Source organism: Theropithecus gelada, chromosome 1 (assembly GCF_003255815.1).
Source record: "Theropithecus gelada isolate Dixy chromosome 1, Tgel_1.0, whole genome shotgun sequence".
Taxonomy (NCBI): Eukaryota; Metazoa; Chordata; class Mammalia; order Primates; family Cercopithecidae; genus Theropithecus; species Theropithecus gelada.
In genome coordinates, this window is record NC_037668.1 from 167,047,773 (window position 1) to 167,066,735 (window position 18,963).

At 35.1% G+C, this 18,963-nt stretch overlaps 1 protein-coding gene across 2 annotated transcripts in view; it reads right to left on the minus strand.

Annotated features, from left to right (window-relative positions):
- Positions 1-18,963, minus strand: part of PTPRC (protein tyrosine phosphatase, receptor type C) — a 122,048-nt gene that overhangs the window by 41,397 nt on the left and 61,688 nt on the right. Inside the window, exons 5-13 of one of the 2 annotated variants that reach the window (XM_025390893.1) lie at positions 17,641-17,778; positions 14,782-14,925; positions 13,930-14,004; positions 12,794-12,820; positions 10,086-10,319; positions 8,806-8,934; positions 7,209-7,346; positions 3,951-4,073; positions 153-311 (exon numbers count right to left, since the gene is read on the minus strand). In XM_025390893.1, the coding sequence (XP_025246678.1) occupies positions 153-311; positions 3,951-4,073; positions 7,209-7,346; positions 8,806-8,934; positions 10,086-10,319; positions 12,794-12,820; positions 13,930-14,004; positions 14,782-14,925; positions 17,641-17,778 (1,167 nt within the window). The remainder of the gene's footprint in view (positions 1-152; positions 312-3,950; positions 4,074-7,208; positions 7,347-8,805; positions 8,935-10,085; positions 10,320-12,793; positions 12,821-13,929; positions 14,005-14,781; positions 14,926-17,640; positions 17,779-18,963) is intronic. The other variant, XM_025390894.1, reaches the window with a different exon arrangement.

Genomic DNA, 18,963 nt, shown 5'->3' on the forward strand with positions numbered 1-18,963 from the left:
TGCTGTGGTGGGCTGAAGGACTCCTGAAGCACTGCCAGAGTGGATGCCGAGGCAGAGGATACCCCAAGAGGGAGGGCTGCTAGCACGTTGTCACCTCTCAATGCCTTGCTTTTTACCATTTATGGAAAGAAGCATTAAAACATATAACTTACGTGCACTTTCAGTTGTGAAATTACATGCTGCAGCAGTTCCATTACGTTGCACTTTTGCAATGATGTAGGCATGTAATGATAAACTATAGTTTGTATAAGGTTTCAAATTTTGCAAATGATATGTTGTCAGATGTTTATCCAGATTGAGGCATATTTTTGCTGAGGAAAAACGTGAAAAAATTTAGTAAGTCATTAAAAGTCAGTACTACCACATATCTAATTTGGTCTCTACATCATATTGTTCCAAGTGAACTTCAAACTATTGAGTGATTGAAAAATAAGTACATCCTTGATACTCAAAAGTACCTACAATTATCAGCCAGTGTATTGAAGAAATTCAGTTATCATTGGTAAAATTAAATATTGAAAAATTATGGTTTTATATCATTAATTTGGTACATAAAATATTTAATGAGTTCAGACTCATTTGTAAAGATGATCTCTTTTTTTTCTGAGAAAACACAGCCCCCAGTGAACACTGTAAGTCTTGAGTTGCATGTTTCAGAGTGATTCTTTTTTGGAAAACCTTTTCTGATATGTAATCTCCAAACTTTGAACATCGATCAGTATTAGCTACTGTTTTGAATGTTACATGCAGAATCCATTTGATCATCAGTCATTAGGTTGATTCTATAATAGTAATTTGAACACTAGAGTAATTAATGGGAGTTGTGAGAATGAGGGAGTTTCATGCTGGAAGTGGAATTAAGCTGTTCATTGAAAGGTAAGTGGAACTGAGTACGTGTAAGGGAGAAAAGAAAACCTTACAGACAAAAGAAGGAATGTTTTTGAGTTTAGGGACAAACCTGATCAGGACAACAGCTCTGGCTGGGGAGGCATATGAGAAGTAGGACAGTGTCTAAGTGTGTTTTCACACTCAAGCAGAAGAGTTAGCACTTGTTAAGTAAAAAAATCACCAGCTGCTGCTATTTTTGAGTAGCCAAGTGACATCAGGAAAGAGGATGATTAGAGTGGCAACATGTTTCTGGATAGCAGTTACAGTGATAATAATAATATAATATCAATAATGATTTTAAAAAACAATAACTCACTGTATGTGCCAAGCACTGTTTCAAGGGGTATACATGAAATAATTAATTTAACCATCGCTGCAACTATTATCTGGCACTCAGTATCATCTGATTTTACAGATGACAAAACTGAGCCACAGAGAGATTAAGCAATTTGTTCTTTTTTTTTTCTTTAAAAAATAAAAGGCATTACACAAAATAACTTCCAGCGACATCATGGTGGTCTTGAAAGGTGACTATTCTTTCAATAACTTTTGAAAAATAATCCTTTAAATCCAATAAAGCACAAAAGGTCTCTTCCCCAATTATCCAATTACCAAGAAGCTTCACTGTCACTTGCCCTCATTAAGTTAATGAGATAAAACTGCAGTTCTCCAAAATATTTTATGCTAAAAATGTGAGAAAAAACAAACAAACACACTTGGGAGGCCAAGGCGGGCGGATCATGAGGTTAGGAGATCAAGACCATCCTGGCTAAGACAGTGAAACCCCGTCTCTACTAAAAATACAAAAAAATTAGCTGGGCGTAGGAGCGGGCGCCTGTAGTCCCAGCTACTCCGTAGGCTGAGGCAGGAGAATGGCGTGAACCCGGGAGGCTGAGCTTGCAGTGAGCGGAGAGGCGCCACTGCACTCCAGTCTGGGCGACAGCAAGACTCCTTCTCAAACAAACAAACAAACAAACACAGGAGCAAAAAGAAAACAGATCAAAGTACTGAACTTGAACATCTATCACATTTTCTGTTAACCTCAGTTTCATCATATGAACTATGAAGATATGTGTGCACATCTCCACTGAGTTATTAAAATAGTTGATAAAATCTTTAAATAATACATAATAAAAAATACCGCTAAATGAAGAAAACTAAATTAATGTCAATTGCATTTTTTGTCCTCTTTTAATCCCTCTCTTTTAGAGACACTGAAAAAATTAAATTGTGAAGTAATGAAGTGAAATTTAATATCTGATTAAAAAGTAATACAAACTGCAAATTTCATAGACTTTCTTCCTGTGGATTTTTAATAGTACTTTTATTTAAAATGGTGAAAAAAGTTAAATTGCCTTAACAATACTATAATCCTATCAACTCTCTTTGCTTTAGGTAACACGGGAGAGGAGAAAGGTGTATGTTTGAGATGAAAAAGAAAACAAAAGCAGAGCAGGCTGTTTAGAGTAGAGCTGGCTCCAAAGAGCCCTTTATGCAGTGTCAGGGCATGGTCCAAAGCTGCATTCAGTCACCAATCGGCGGCTTTGGAGAAAAGAAAACACACAGCCTGATATTATCTAGCCTCTCCTTCTCAGCCATTCAATCCCGTTTAAGTGTTCTATGCGGACAGCTATTAAATTTGAGTAACACTATTTAGTTGCCCAATAAGAAGGACCCATGCTAGTTGCCAGCAAACAAAGCAAAATTCATAGACTGCTACTAACTCATTACATCCTTTTTACCCTAATTATGCGAATACAGTGGAAATACAGTTTTTAAAAAAAAACTGTGTAACATTTAAAGAGCCATAGACGCATAAAATGTCTACCATATACTCTGACATCGACAATACTCTCTAGCAGAGAGAGTGTAGACATTGAAGAATGCAGCAAGGGAGAGTGAATAGAAGATTCAGAGAAGAGAAAAAAAAAAAACGAACAATGTGTTCTCATAGAAGCTACACAAAGTGTTTGTAAAAGAGGTGTCCAATGAGGCAGACAGTACCTCTGTTGTTTTATCTTCCTGGAATTTCCATTTTTTCTTCCCCGTAGTCTTAACTTTTAAATTTACCATAACCTCAAATATATTATATATATTTCTTTCCCTTGGCCTTTGAATGTTAATTTGAAAACTACATGCATATCTAACTTTGCTTTAGTAGTCTGATTATTAAGACCTAACGACACTAGCAAAAAAAAAAAGGCCATTAAAATATAAAATAATATAATGAAGAAAAATAGTCTTTCACTTTTCAAGTTTTGAAATTTATGTCTGGTTCCTTCCCCACAGCACAGAGTGACAGAATTCTGTAAGAGGTTCACTTCACTCCTATTTTAACCTATGGATAAAAGAATAGAGAAAGGGTTATCCCAGGCATTGAGGATGATGCTCTGAGATACTCCACTGATGTTATTTTCTACAAACATTTTAGATCCTTTAAATTGTCCAGAAGACATTTGTTCTCTTAAATAGCACATCATTTGAACATTTCATGAGTGAACTAGTCATAGCACATTTCTTTCTTGTTTTTTTTTTTTTAAATATATTACTTCTGCAGAAGTCTAATTCTAAACTTAGAACTATGCTCCCAAGATTATACCAAACTGGTCTCAGTGGTTATATGGGCCCATGCTCATTTTTATTCACCCCACATTTTGTCTGTATTATTAGCTGAAACAAGTTTTACAAGGGGTTTACTTGTTTGTTGGTTTGTTTAGAAGTCTGAATGATTAGTTCAAAGTGGTTAAAATCACTTACATAATACTTGCAAGACCTAAATGAGTATTGTCATCCAGAGATTTTCTGTCTCTAGGCTTTGCAGCACAAAGTTTTAAACTAAGATCAAGAAAGACAAGCCAATATTTAGAATGTTCTAGATTTTAGTCATTTCTGAGACTGGAAAGCTTTGAATGAGTGGAAGCAGTTTTAAGATCTGGGTGTATACTATGACTATCCAGTCTCTAAGCAGAGAGCTTCGTGGCTCACTGGCTCGATCAAAATTTCTAGTACTTTCAAATTCTTGATTTCTCTTTTCTGATGAAATTAAATTCTACACAGATTACCTGTCTTGTTATGTAAATAACAGAGAGTAAAATTATGAAATGATCTTTGAGGGGGATTCCAGGTAATTACTCCTTGATGTGCATCTTCAGGTCTACAAACAACATTCTGAGGCTGTCCTGGAACTGTTAAAAGAATAAGAATGTTAAGTAATATGAAAAATAAGACATGGATAAAGCATTCTTCATATTATAAGCATGCATTATTGATAACCATGTTTTGACAAATGATGAATTAAAAATAAAATTTAAAGAAATGCATCTGGGCTTATTTAATTTGTTTTAGAGTAAATTCCTTCAACAAAGTAAATGTCACACCAGATTGGCATTGTGAAACCTAAGCATTCCACTGACTTGAAGATATCTGAGAATCCCCTCTTCCTTTCATACACATTATTCATATATATTATTACCCAGATACTACCTACAAATCCTGAGATTTGTAGGTTTTGCTGTGCTGAAAACCTAGCATTCACAGCACTAATAAATGTAGCAATCATTGAGTGGCACTTGTCATTGCTTTCAGTAACTAGTCATTTGAAACTGAGAAAAACTGATAAATGTCTAAATAAAGTGTATGAAGTAAAATTGACATTAAAATGTACCCATTTGAGGTATAGTTTAATGAGTTTTAACAAATGTATACATCCACATAACCAACACCACAATCAGGATGAAGAAAATTTCTGTGATCCCAAAATGTCCTTCTGTGACACTTCCCAGTCAACTCAGTTCCTTTGACCAGACTCACATAGCGTCTGATCAAATTTCTGTTACTACAGATTAAATTTGTCTTTTTACCCATTGCATGTAAATAAAATTAAACAGTAAGTACTTTTTCACACCTAACATATTGCACTCAATGTAATGTTCTGAAGATTCATCCATTTAGTTGCATGTGTCATAGTTACCTTGTAAAAATCTATCAGTAGTTATTGTAAAGATATACCATGTTTTACCTATGATTCAGCAGTTAATACACATTTGGGCTGTTTCCAGGTTTTGGCTACTATGAATGAATCTGCTTTGTCATGTTTCCTCTTTGGTAAATACCTGTAGTGAAATTCCTGGGTCATGGCTGCACATCCTAACCAATAGTAGTATCTGTCTTTTTAAGTTCAGTCATTTGAATGGATGTATAGTATTATCATCTCGGTATTGTTTTAATTTGCATTTCTCAGATAACTAATGATGTTGAGCATCATTTAATGTGTTTATTAACCGCTTATATATCCTCTTTTGTGAAGTATATATTAAAAATGTTTGTCCATTTTCAATTGGGCTATTTTATTCCTTATTTTGCAGCTGAAAGAGCTCTCTATATGTTCTGAAAAAACTTCTGTTGTTGAAAAATTTAATTTTGATTTTTACAAATGATTTATTACTTTTTTATTTCCTTAATGGCTTCATCCAAAGAGCAGGAATGTTAAATTTTGATGAACTCCAATTCATCAAAAAATTTTTATGTTTCTTGCTTTTGCGTCCTAAGAAATCTTTGCTGAAGGCACACATTTTCTCCTATGTCTTTTGATTAGAATTTTTATAATTATAGCTTTAGTATTTAGGTCTGGAATTCATTTTGAATTAATTTTTATGTTTGTTGAGAGGTGAGAGCTGATGTTCATTTTCTTTCTACAGAGATACCAGTATCATTAGTTGAAAAGACTATTTTTCTCCCACTGAAAACATTTTGTGCTTTTTTCAAATATAAAACATAGTTTTCTGGGATTTCTATTTTGTTTCACTGATTCATAAAGAATGTAATAATTGTGGTACTTATAAAAATATATTAAAATTTTCTAGTTATGCTGAGGATATAGTTTTTACATAGTTTTATTTGCTCTTCTTGTAGCTATATATTATTTTGGAGGATTATAAGGAGACATGGATTTAGGCAGCCTCTTTAGCCTTCAACTATCCTTTTTATATAAAACTTAGAATCACGGGCCAGGCATGGTGGCTCATGCCTGTAATTCCAGCACTTTGGGAGGCCGAGGTGGGCAGATCACGAGGTCAGGAGATCAAGACCATCTTGGCTAACACGGTGAAACCTCGTCTCTACTAAAAATACAGAAAATTAGCCGGGTGTGGTGGCGGGCACCTGTAGTCCCAGCTACTTGGGAGGCCGAGGCAGAGAGTTGCTTGAACCCAGGAGTCGAAGGTTGCAGTGAGCTGAGATCGCCCACTGCACTCCAGTCAGGGTGACAGAGCGAGACTCCGTCTCAAAATCAAATCAAAACAAAACAAAACTTAGAATCACATTAGTAAGCTGTGTCAAAAATTTCTCAATATTATCGTTTATAAACAAGTTCAGTAATGTGACAGATTGCAAGATCAATACAGAAAAAGCAATTGTATTTTTGTACATTAGTAACAAATCTGAAAATGTGATTAAGAAAACAACAGCATTATAACCAGGTATAAACTTAAACTAGAAATAAATTTAACAAAAGAATTATAAGACTAATGCACTGAAAACTACAAAACATTTTGAAAATAAATTAAAGAAGAAGACACCTTGTGTTCATGAACTGGAAGACTAACATGGTTAAGATGGCAATATTTCCCAAATTGATCTACAGATTCAGTGCAACCCCTGAAAGAATCCCAGATGACTTCTTCATAAAAATTGAAAAATTGATCCTAAAGTTCATACAGAATTCCAAGTTCCCTTAGATATTCTAAACAATCTTGAGAAAAAGTAACAATTTGGGGGAACTTACAGCTTCCAATTTCAAAGTTTACTACAAAGCAGCAGTAATTGACAGTATAAGCATGACATATAAATCTATAAAATAAATCTGAAAGTTCAGAAATAAACCCATCATTATGGTCAACTAATTTTTGATATGAATGGCAAGACTATTCAATGGGAGAATAAATAGTGTTTTCAGCAAATGGCACTAAAAAATTAGATGGCCATAAGCAACAAAATGAAATTAGACTCTTACCTCACACCGTATACAAATATTAACTCAAAGTAGGTAACAGAGCTAAATTTAAGAGCTAATGCTATAAAATTTTTAGAAGAAAACATATGGATAAATCTGCATGACTTGGCAGTGGACTTTTACATATGACACCAAAAGCATAAGCAAAAGAAGTAAAAATAGATAAATTGAGCTTCGTTGAAATAAAAAGCATATGCTTAAAAAGTATCAAAAACAGTAAAAAGATAACTCATTTCCTATGATTCTCAAGGAATTATAAGAACATGAAAAGGAAAGCAATTTTATATATAAATGTAAGTAACATACTCACTCCCAAAATCTGTTTTTATAAGTTTGGTTATGTTAATATACTTGTGGTCATTATAGAGTATTTCTGAGTCACACTTATACTCATATTCAGGTTCAAGGTTTTTTAAATAAATGTCTCCCTTATTATATGTTTTATTACCTGAAATAAAGAAATATTTCAAATGAGTATATCTATGCAATATTTCACACACACATTTATTTTCTAATTTCACATTTATAATTCTCTATTTAATATTTATCAGATTGAAACATCCATGGAGATTGTCAAAATAATAAAAGTAAAAGATCCTGAAAATAATTTTGCTACATTCCACTTTTAAGAAAATACAGGCTGAGTTTCCCTTATTCAAAATTCCTGGCACCAGAAGTGTTTTGGATTTAGTTTTTTTTTGGGTTTTTTTTTTTTTTTTTTTTTCAGATTTTGGAATATTTGCATATAAATGATAAGATATCTTGGGGATAGGACACAAGTTCAAATTCAAAATTCATTTATGTTTCATATATACCTCATATATGAATAGCTTGAGGTCATTTATTTTTCTCTGGGGATGCTGACTAAATTCTGTGTTGTGTTTCTGCATTTTGACTATGACCAGTCACTTTAGGTCACATGTAAAATTTTTCACTTGTTTGAGCCACATCATGTTGGCACTCAAAAAGTACTGGATTCTGAGAACATTTTGGATTCTGGGTTTTCAGATTAGGGATGCTCAATCTGTATATAGCAAATATAACTTAAAGTTGAGATTGCACCTCAGCTAGTCTTTGTCTAACAGATTCTCTAGAGAAAACATTTTATTATCATTGGTCTGTCTTATGTTTGCTGTTCCTTTCCTCATCCGCTTGCCTCATGGCCATGAATCTATACTATGATGATTATGTAATGATTACACCCAGTGCAATGCTCCATCCTCTATGCGTGTATCTGTGGATGTACGTGAATGCACATGCACACCTGCGCACATCTATCTGTCATGCCAGCTATGGCCTGGCAGATGACTTTATGTCAAAGGGTGGGAGAGTTCATCGCATTAAATTCAAATACACTTTAAAAATACTATCTCAATTATTAGTTGTCTCAATTCAAACCCAAACATATCCCTAGATGCACTTGCTCTTCTTTTTCTGCTTTCTTGTTATTTAAGTGTTCTTGAACTTGTGTATCAATTTTGTTGATGCAGAATGGAAAAAGTAAACTTTTGAACCATACAATCTTGTATTTGTTTTCCTTCATAACAGAGTTCGTGTATTATTATTTTCTTATAACACCCTTATCTCATGATCTCTTCAACAATGCCTGTGTATAATAATTGCCAAGAAAATTATTGTAAATTAATTGACTTTTAATTTTTAGATATTTATTTTTCATGAGAAATATTCATTTTGTGAATTTGTTTGAATGGTATAAATAATTTAATTATTTGACTCTAAATATACCAGAGACCAAGAAAAAGACAAGAAAGAAAAAAGACAAACAGAGGGAGAAAAGAGAGGCAGAGAGGAAGAGAGAAAGGACAGAGAGTAAAATTAAATAATATCTAGAGCAACATTGTACTACCAAAAAAAAAAAAAATCTCTGGTCAATGTTATATTCTTACCACATTGAAATCTGTAGGTAATTTTACTTTTATCACAAGCAAAGGGTTCAATAATTTTCCATTTTAAACAAATAGTGGTATTTGCTTTTACATCCGGTGTACAATCATCTAACCGAAACTTTTCAACCTCTGTCAAGAAGATACAGAAATAAATTTGATTAGTATTTCATAATGTGTGCCCCAAGCCCTCACTAATTCCTAACTTCTCAGTTAAAGCCACTGAAATTATGCTAATAACATAGAATTTGGTAAGTATTGAGATTGCTATGGGAAAAGTCTAATAACTCTAGGGATTTGGTGTTTTTTAAATTATTTACTTTATTATTTTTAGCACCATATATTTTGGTAGTGTTTCATTTATAAGTTATACTACGTTAAAAAATGAAATGCAAGCAAACATTGATAAAATTGTAGCTTTTGCACATTTTAAAACAAACACTCATTCCGTTTTGTATTTTTGTTTATATCTTCAATTTTTGTTTACTCTTTACTTACTTTGAATTGAATGATTATTATAAAGAGTATTGGGGGTTTCCTTCTTGGGAAATGCATTTTTAAGTATTGTTACCTTCTGCATTTAATTAGTAATTTATCTCAGTAATATTTTGGGAAAATGAATAAATTAAATGGATTTTAACATATTTAAATGTTAATAAATATATTAATAGTCTCGAATTATTAAATGATATGACTTTTTTTTTTTAAATTACACAGCTCTGGAATCCCTTTTCCAGAATGCTTTTGGCTAAGAGATGCTTCCCTGGAGTCTGCCCGACGCCTGTCACCCCCTCCTCTTTCCCAGCAGTAGCTTAGCTGACAAAACCAGCTTGATCTCCCTAACATGACCATAACCTTCCTCTTTTGAATGCATTTTGTTCTTCCCATACACATCAAATCCTTTATGTTTCTCCCTAATATAATTAAGATAAATGTGTACTTAAAGCAGAATAAATATATGTACATATGTAATTAATGACTTCAGTTAAGTAGAGAATAAAGAAAGCTTGTAGACAATCACTTAGCAGGATAAATTATATTTAGTATATATGAACATCTCCCTGGTAGAAGTGGTAATTTATGATTATAAACAGAAGACTTATATGACTCTATCATTTTTACTTGGTTAAGAAAGCAGAAAGTTCACCCACTCTTTTCCAAGGGACTTCCTTTTCCTCAGCCCTGTTCTCTCACCAGACCAGTTCCTGTGACCAGTGGAGAACACCACACGCGAAAGTGTACTGATTTTATAAATTTATGAAAAGAAATAAATTCATATTTACCTGGTGGCACATCTAATTTTAATTCTTTATGATGATCTGTACATGAATTATGAGATACGAAAACATTCATTTCTTTACATTCTGGAAGATTAAGCACCTCATTGTTTGTGCAAATATTGTGTGTGTGATTATTGTTTGTACATTCCACATTCTCATTAACATTTAGCTTTGCTGCAAATAATTTAGTTTTGTTGTTATATAAGTAATCCACAGAGATGTTTGCATATTTTTCAGCTAAAAGAAAATAGAACATTGAGTGTTATCTTATTTTTCCAGAATAAACAAAACCACATTCATGCAAATGCCAAAATATCAAATCAACTAACCAAATATCCCCAAAAACATGAAAAGGAAGAAACATATCAGATGCCTCTATATCATTTTTCTCGTAATTCTCTGTGCTTTACTGCCCTATCAACAACCCCAGCTTGTAAATTTATATTTGAATGATTACCAGATGAGTGTCTGTCTTCCTAGCTGGACTTGGAATTTCCATGAGAGCAAAGTCTGGTCTATTTTTATTATCACTGTAAATCCAGGAATATGCATAATATTTATCATTAATGGGAACTCACTAGTTACTTGTTGACTTGATGCACAAATAAATGATGCATCTGACACATTTATTCTTGCTTTATAATTTTCTTGTTTTCTAAAATGTAGTTATTAACTATCTGTCTCTTCATATATGTGGAGCATTAATTACTCAGAGACCAGAAGCCCTCATTCATTCCTTAACTTGGATAAAATTATGATTGATAATATACCTCCAAAGCACCATTTTTTTTAGTGTCAACAATTTCTGCTGAGTGATAAAAATATCTTTACAACAAATATAAATTTATTAATTCATTGTTATTCACCAAAAATTATTAAGCCTTTGTCATGCATAAGACATGGTCATCAACACTAGGAATTCAAAGGCAAGTTAGATATAATCAGCTTTTAGAAATGTGTCCTCCAATGTGGAGGCAGACACGTGCATGAATTGCAGGAGACATACAAACCTCTAAAATAAGATTATGCCAGAAATAATGTGGCACTAAAAAGAGAGAGATCTGTTCCATTTGGAAGGTATGGGACAGGATTTCCAGAGAAAGTGACTTAGTTTGTGTTTTAAAATATGGACAGGAAATAGAAAAATAGACATGGGGTTTGGGGAATGAGGTTGGAGCAGAATTCCAATTGTAGAGGAAGAGCAGGAGTGGCCACAGAGGCAGGAAGGAACAGTATATGTTTAGAAAACTGTAAGTGGGTGACTCATGCCTGTAATCCTAGCACTTTGGAAGGCTGAGGCGGGTTGATCACCTGAGGTCAGGAGTTCAAGATCAGCGTGGGCAACATGGTGAAACCCCATCTCTACTAAAAATAGAAAAATCAGCTGGGCTCGGTGGCATGTGCCTGTAGTCCCAGCTACTTGGGAGGCTGAGGCAGGAGAATCACTTGAACCTGGGAGGCAGAGGTTGCAGTGAACTGAGATTGTACCACTGCACTCCAGCCCGGGCAACAGAGTGAGAAGAAAAGAAAAGAAAAGAAAAGAAAAGAAAAGAAAAGAAAAGAAAAGAAAAGAAAAGAAAAAGAAGGAAGGAAGGAAGGAAGGAAGGAAGGAGGGAGGGAGGGAGGGAGGAAGGGAGGGAGGGAGGGAAGAAAGGAAAGAAAGAAGGAAGGAAGGAAGGAAGGAAGGAAGGAAGGAAGGAAGGAAGGAAGGAAGGAAGGAAGGAAGGAAGGAAGGAAAGAAAGAAAACTGCAAGTGGTTCCATATTACTTAAGTGAAGAACATAAGGAGGCAATGATGCAAGAAGAGAGGAGGAGAGGTGAGTAACTACATGATTATAAAAGATAATATTAATTAAACATACATATGAAGTCCTCTCTTTGCACTAAATGTACGGAAAGCTACTGAAGGCAGTGACTCCAGTGGTGAGACTTAGAAATGAATGGAGGAATAAGCCCTGACCATGAAGAACCACTTTGCTTCAACTGAGAATCAAGGAAGAAAATGAGAAAAAAAAAAAAAAGAGAGAGACAAACTGTTTTCAAGTATCTGCTTTGAACCAGCCCCTAACAAGCAAGACACAAAGAGAGAGAAAGAGAGAGAGATTTTTCTTCTTGATAAGCTTTGAAGGTATTATCCACATTTTATATTTATCATCACACTGAATCCTTGTCCTCCCCCGTACACCAACAAACTTGCTGTCATTTCATTTTTTTTTCAAATACTTAAACTAAAATTAAGTAGCTTTACCAAAGTTGTCTAACTGGAAAATTTAGTTTTCAACTCTTATTTTGGATTCCAGGGTTATATGTGCAAGTTTGTTACAAAGGTATATTGCATGATGCTGGGGTTTGCAGTAAAATTGAATTCGACACCCAGGAAGTAGGCATAGTTCCCAATATAGGTAGTTTTCCAACCCTTGCCTTCCTCCCTCCATCATCGCTCTTGTATTTCCCAGTGTTTATCATTCCCAACTCTATGTCCCTGTGTAGCGAGTACACATCCTGGTACTCAAATCTAGGTCTGAATATAAAATCAAAACATCTTACTACTAAGAGATACTAGCTCTTAAAATTTGAGACTAGTCATTGGTGAGAAATTAGAGCTAGTGAGTTCAGCTTGCTAGTGGATCCTGAAAGCTTGGAATAAAGAAAGATGTAATTAAAGTGCTATCCCAAAGTGAGGTATGCTGATTCTAAGTAAATAAACTTACCACATGTTGGCTTGGATGGAGTAGTAGCTGTAATGGAGGAAAAAAGAATGTAAATGACTAAAATTTTGCTTTAGACTATCTTCCATGTCATTTTGGGGAAAGCTGATTTACAGTACTTCTACTTCACAAAGTCTATCTAGTTAGATTTAACAGAATATGAAGAATTTGCCTAGTACAGGTTTTCATTTCAAAACTTAAAGCATTATAAAGGAGTGAGCTAATTCTACAAACTTTTTCATGAACATACCCAGTAAATGCAATTAGCAATATTAAGACTTTTAGGTACACATCTAATTGCAGTATGGCAACATGGCTGAAGATTCACACAGCCAAAAATATTTTAAAGGTCTTCATTTGTTTGATTAGTCTCGATGTCAATTTATATAATTATAACTCCCATAGTACGAAGTTCATACTTTTTGTTTACCAAAAAAAAAAAAAAAAAAAAGTCAGAGAAAAGGCAAGGACTGCTTCATTCTCTAGATTAGCTTTTGTAAGCTCTTTGCACATCTACTAGATCCAGGGTAACAAATTGCTCTCTCAACAAATCGAGTAGTGTCTTGTGTGGGTGTATGCATTTCAGTGAATAATTGGGAGAACATGTGCTTTGTGTAAGCTAAGAGATCTCTGCTCACCTCGATTCTGGGTTGGAAGAATGTGGAGAGAATAGTGGGCTTGTAAGCTCTGATCAGCTTACTTGCTGATTCACACATACCAGTATTGCTGTAGCCACCCGTCAATGTCTCTTTCCTTTATCTCCATGCCCTCTCACTGCTTAACTGGAACTCTGCAACCAGCCCTATGCTGCTCACTGCTTGCAATGGACAGCCCCTTTGATGGGCCTGTTCTTTCCCATACTAAGACCTAAACCCCTGAGAGAAAAAGTTCCAGTAGATGTGGTTATTTCTCACACATGCTCTCTGATGGATTATGACAGTAACAATTATATCCTGATCTCATCAGCTGTTGCACTGCTAAGCAGAGAAATGTCTTCCTGCTGTTCCATCACCCTCAGGATTCAAACACTTAATGCAACTTAAAGAAAGCAGCCTGAGGTAGAGTGGGTAGAAGGCCCTTGTGAGAGCACATCACCAGGCACGTGGGGATTGTGTGGCTGTGACTGAGGGTAACGTCACCTATTGTTGGGGTTGAAATGACAGTGCTTCCAGAAGAGCTCAGAGTGGTTGTTTCAGAGGCATTAAGGTAGGAATCTGCAAGAAAATGAACAGAAGAATAAAAGTTAATGTGTTTGTTATATTGAAAGGTAAAAGAAAAACTCTTTAGCAAAGATAATTTCCTAATGGAATCTTTTCTCTGTGAGTCCTCTTTTGATTTGACGTTTGCTTGTTTTAAAAATAATAAAGTGAATCAAAGATTTATTTCAAGTCATTTAAACTGAACATTGTATAAATTGAGGGAAAACTATTCATTCCTTGATATAATTCTTAGTTGATGTGCAATCTTCCTCAAACTATTCATTTCCCTTTCATTCGCGGCTTTGCATATTTGGATTCTAATAAGGGTCACAATTACTCTTTTTAAATATTTATTACATACCAGATTTTACATATTCAGTCATCACATTAATATTTTGAAAGGAGTGTTATTATGTCCATTTTTACACAAAGCAAATCTGACATACAGAAAGTATTAGTAATTTGCCCTATAATCAGCTAGGAAGTTGAAGAAACTGGATTTGATCCCAGAGCTATATGACATTAAGGCCTATTATTGATTCTTCTTTGCCATGGACTTTTGTAATGTTAATAATAAAATAAAATACGCCCAGAAAAAGCTTACTGGCAAGTTTCTTTTACGTAATTTGGTGTTAATACGTGAACATTTGTAAAATGAGAAACTAGATTAGAAACTAGCTCTTTTATTATTGTGCAAATATTATTTGGCACAAAATAAAAGAGCTGCATTAAAGTTTTGAGTTTCCATTTCATTATCTATAACTGAAGACACCTAGAGCACCATAGTCAGACCTGAGGTGTTCGCTGTGATGGTGGTGTTGGAGGTGCGTGCAGATAAGGCAGCAGAGCTGTTGCGTGCAGGGATGAGGGTGGTTGCTAATGGGGAAATTGGGTCTGTAGGAAAGGTGCTGGCTGTACTCCTCTCTCCTGAGACATCTGCAATCAGAAGGGCCATCAGTACCGTCAGTTGTGTCTGTCATGCAATGACAATAGTCAGATAGCCAACATGAGCACAATTACTAAAGTTAAGGCAAAGAAACAAACCTTCAAGCCCTTCTGCTATACCACAACACATATATTCTACAGAACCGTACCCAAAACACCAGGGCTTATGGGAAAGATGACTTTAGGGGCAGACAACTGGAAACCTATGAGGCTTCATAATCAGAGCACAACTTAAAACATATATATATATATATATATGTATATATATGTATATATATATTTATATAGTTTGGACAGCCCAAGAAGCCTAAAATGCTGGGCTGCAGGCTGCCTTAGGCAATATAAAAAATGTATCAAAGCAGTAGAGACAGGTGCTGTCTTAGTGGTGCTGAGACCACGTAGATGGAGGTAGAGCTCTGAGTGTGAAAGGTTGGCACAGGAGGAAGTGCAACTTGATACATGCTGAGAGCCTTGCAGGCACACACCTCTCTGGGGAGGGATCCCTGGGAGCAGGTGCTCAGTTTTAATTTTCTTAAAATAGAGCTGAATGGGATCCTGCCTGTGCCACAGCATGAGCTCAAAGGTTTTCTTTTTTTTCCTTTCCAGCTGAAGGTTACAATCCTACTTTCACAATTCAGGCTCCCCTGGCCAGGAAAAATCAAATTGGCTTGAAATCCAACAAGCTGCACATTACAGTGGCATCATTCTCTTATTTTCCAATCACATAGGGGCTAATTGGTATAGAATCTAGGGTTGTAGCCAAAGAAACTGCACATTGTACTGGGTTAGAACTTTTCATTGTCAGGCTTCAAATTATGTAAGGTATTTTACATCATTGCCCAACATCACAACCAGAATTACAGCACAGGCAATCAATGTATATTCATTTGGTGCCTACTAGATGACTAGCACTATGCTAGTTGCCATGGAAAAAGCAAAATAAATATGAGCTACCCTTTATTCAAGAGCTTGTTGGGTTATTTTCTGTCAAGATCCCTGGGGTCATCAGTTTAATGACGTGAGATTAATCTCACATTTGCAGGCAGAGTCTGTATTTCAGCAGTGATACATGCATGCATGTTCTGAACATGGCTTTGATTTGAGCATGCAGGTGTCTACCAGTTACAAATGCAGTACAGTCTATAATTTCACACATACATTCCATTAGAATTGAAAATGCATCTTCCAAATAATTGAGCATGGGTTCTCAGCTCAGTCTTCAAAAGCCGCTAAACCACGAAATTTAACTAAACCATAGAACAGAATAAACAACATAAACATGAGGTTTTCCATTCTGGATCCCCAGAGGAGGGCTTCAGCAGAACATGTAGAAGAGTGAGGAAAGCTCATTTATTCATCTTTTAAAAAACTCATTCAGACATAGAACTGGCCCCCTGCAGAGTTTTGAAAGCAGCCTTTTTCCACCTTCTTTTCCACACTCCTCACTCACTTGTTCTGTTCTCCCCTCTCCAGCAGACCCTGCTCCCAAGCCGTTTTGAGGCTTCCACTCTCAACCTCCCCGAACTCCCTACCTTCCCTCCTCCTCACTTGAAAACTTCTTTTCTCTTGTTATGCAGGTACTCTCAGTGGTGGTAATGGGTGGCATTTACAATTTTAATCAGGTTGATTAATCCTAATAGATTTTTAATCAGTGGAATTAGCCACTTTGAGCGGAAGAATTCCTGGATCAGGACACAGCAGACTAGTCTGTGTGACAACTAGCCCCCAGGGGTCAGTCCCCTTTTGTTATTTTCCAGTTTCTTCCCTTCCACAATTTCGGGTTCTGTGGGTTTGCTAAAAGCTCCAAATATTTTTATTGTGGTTCCCATGGCAGCCAGACTAGGTGGAATGAGGCAGGTGAGGGCGGCTCTTCTCTCACTTGTTTAAAGAGGGTGGATTGTCTGGAATGACTTTTATGCCAAGGGCGCAGTTTTAATACTGCAAAATAATAATTATTCTATATGATGTGCTTGATTCCTACCTAAAGCAAGACCATGTTCCTGCCAGCTACATAGGTCTACCATTTATATCTTTAACTTTCAAGCGTTCAGATCACTGAAATTACATATGCGACTGTGTGGATTTGTGATCTGACAAAAAACATACTTGTTTTTCTTGCATATAAAAGGGCACCACGAAGTGATATGGAGACTAATTTTGAAAAGAAAAGGGAGGAAATATTTTGTACTGTTGTTATAAACACAGAGATGCCATCCTGAAAGATTCTTGATGTTTGAATGGGAAACAAAACCATTCCTTTCTTTTTTCTCATTCTATAAATAACAGTGTCATTGTGGTTACAACTTCTCACTGCCCTTCATTGATAATAGGAGTCACTCTTCAGCCTGGTTTCTGTTGGTGCAAAGTCATTAAGTAAAGATTTATGCATGTTATTTCTTACTTCTAACAAAAAGTTTTCCTTGTAGAATAATTGCCTAAAATATATAAAAAAATAGACTGTCCTGAATACCTCTTTCTTCCTGAGCAGATTTTTCTGTAGTCTAACAATTCTCATTATTATTTCGTCTCTACTAAAAAGACAATTGTTCTGTGGTGTCACATTCCTAAGAGTGACTGAAATTCCAAATTCATCAACTAACAGTAGCTGCACGTTAAATAAGTGGTTAGATTTCCTCACACCATTCTTAAATACAGGTAGTCGTCTTGTACTCTTCATATTTGCACAAGTCTAAAGGACCCGCAAACCTGAGATATTGCTGCCTGGGGTAGGGCTGAGTGTGGTATTGGCGGCGGAGCCGCTGAGTGTCTGCGTGTCAGTTCCAGTAGAGGGCGTCTGCGAGTCTGCATGCGTGGGAAGGTGAGGCGTCTGTGCTGATGAAACACCTAAGGTAGGAAAGTGAGATCATTACATCAATCTTCCCCCACTGGAGATGAATAATTTATTAAGAGGTTATAAGGAGCAAATTGCGATTGTAGTTTACCAAACTGTGAAATGACTGTATCTGTTAAAATGTGTCTATCAGTATTTAAATTTGCTTGACTGGAAAGTGACAGGCACCTGAGTCCTCTATTTACATATCCTTGGGAGGTTTCCTGAGCTGGATGCAGCCACAGAGAATTCGTGTTTCCAGGTGGCATTACTGACTTTCAAATCACTATGAGCTTTCTGAATTCTCCATCAACTCTACAAACTGACAGATGCAACATTTCTTTGTAGGCAGAATAAGAAAGGAATCTTCCAATATACTAGTATCTCTTACAAATTACAAAGAAAAGAAGAAATTTAAAAATGGACAAGAGATGTGACAAACATCTACCTAATATACACAAGGGTCCAAAGGTATATGAAAAAATGTTCAGTGTTACAAACAAATTTTTAAATGTAAATCAACATGAAATATTTCTAACTAGCATACTGGCAGAATTTGAAAAGGTTGATAAGATCTAGTGTTTGAAAACATGTGGAAACAATCTCACATGTCCATGCTTACACACACAGTCTCTCACATACTCACAAAATCATATGTTGAGAGCCTGGAGGATATACAACAGTGGTTAAAAAGGTATCTTTAAGGAACAGAATTTAAAGGGATGGTATTTTCATTGTGTGTCTTTTAAGTACATATGAAGTATACACTTTATATACTTTACTCCTATATGTATATATGTATATGTATGTGTATATAGGATTAAAGTATATACACACACAATACATACATATATTTTATATATATTTAACAGTATATACAAATATATATACACATATACCCATCTATATTGAAAATGTTTTGAAATAGTCATCAACTATTCTTATAAAAATAAAATTACACAATTAAATTTAATGTTATGCACATGGATGGTTATTGTAACCATTTTCAAAAATGAACAATTTTGAATAGTGTATATAATATTCTTAGAAATATGGACTAAAGGATTTTTACCCCAATTATATCAATAAATGAAAAAATTGCATTCAGCAGTATAAATCAATCACAATCATAAATTAAATAACTCATATAGACTTTATTCCAATAGATAATTGAAATATGACCTGATGAAAAGATTATT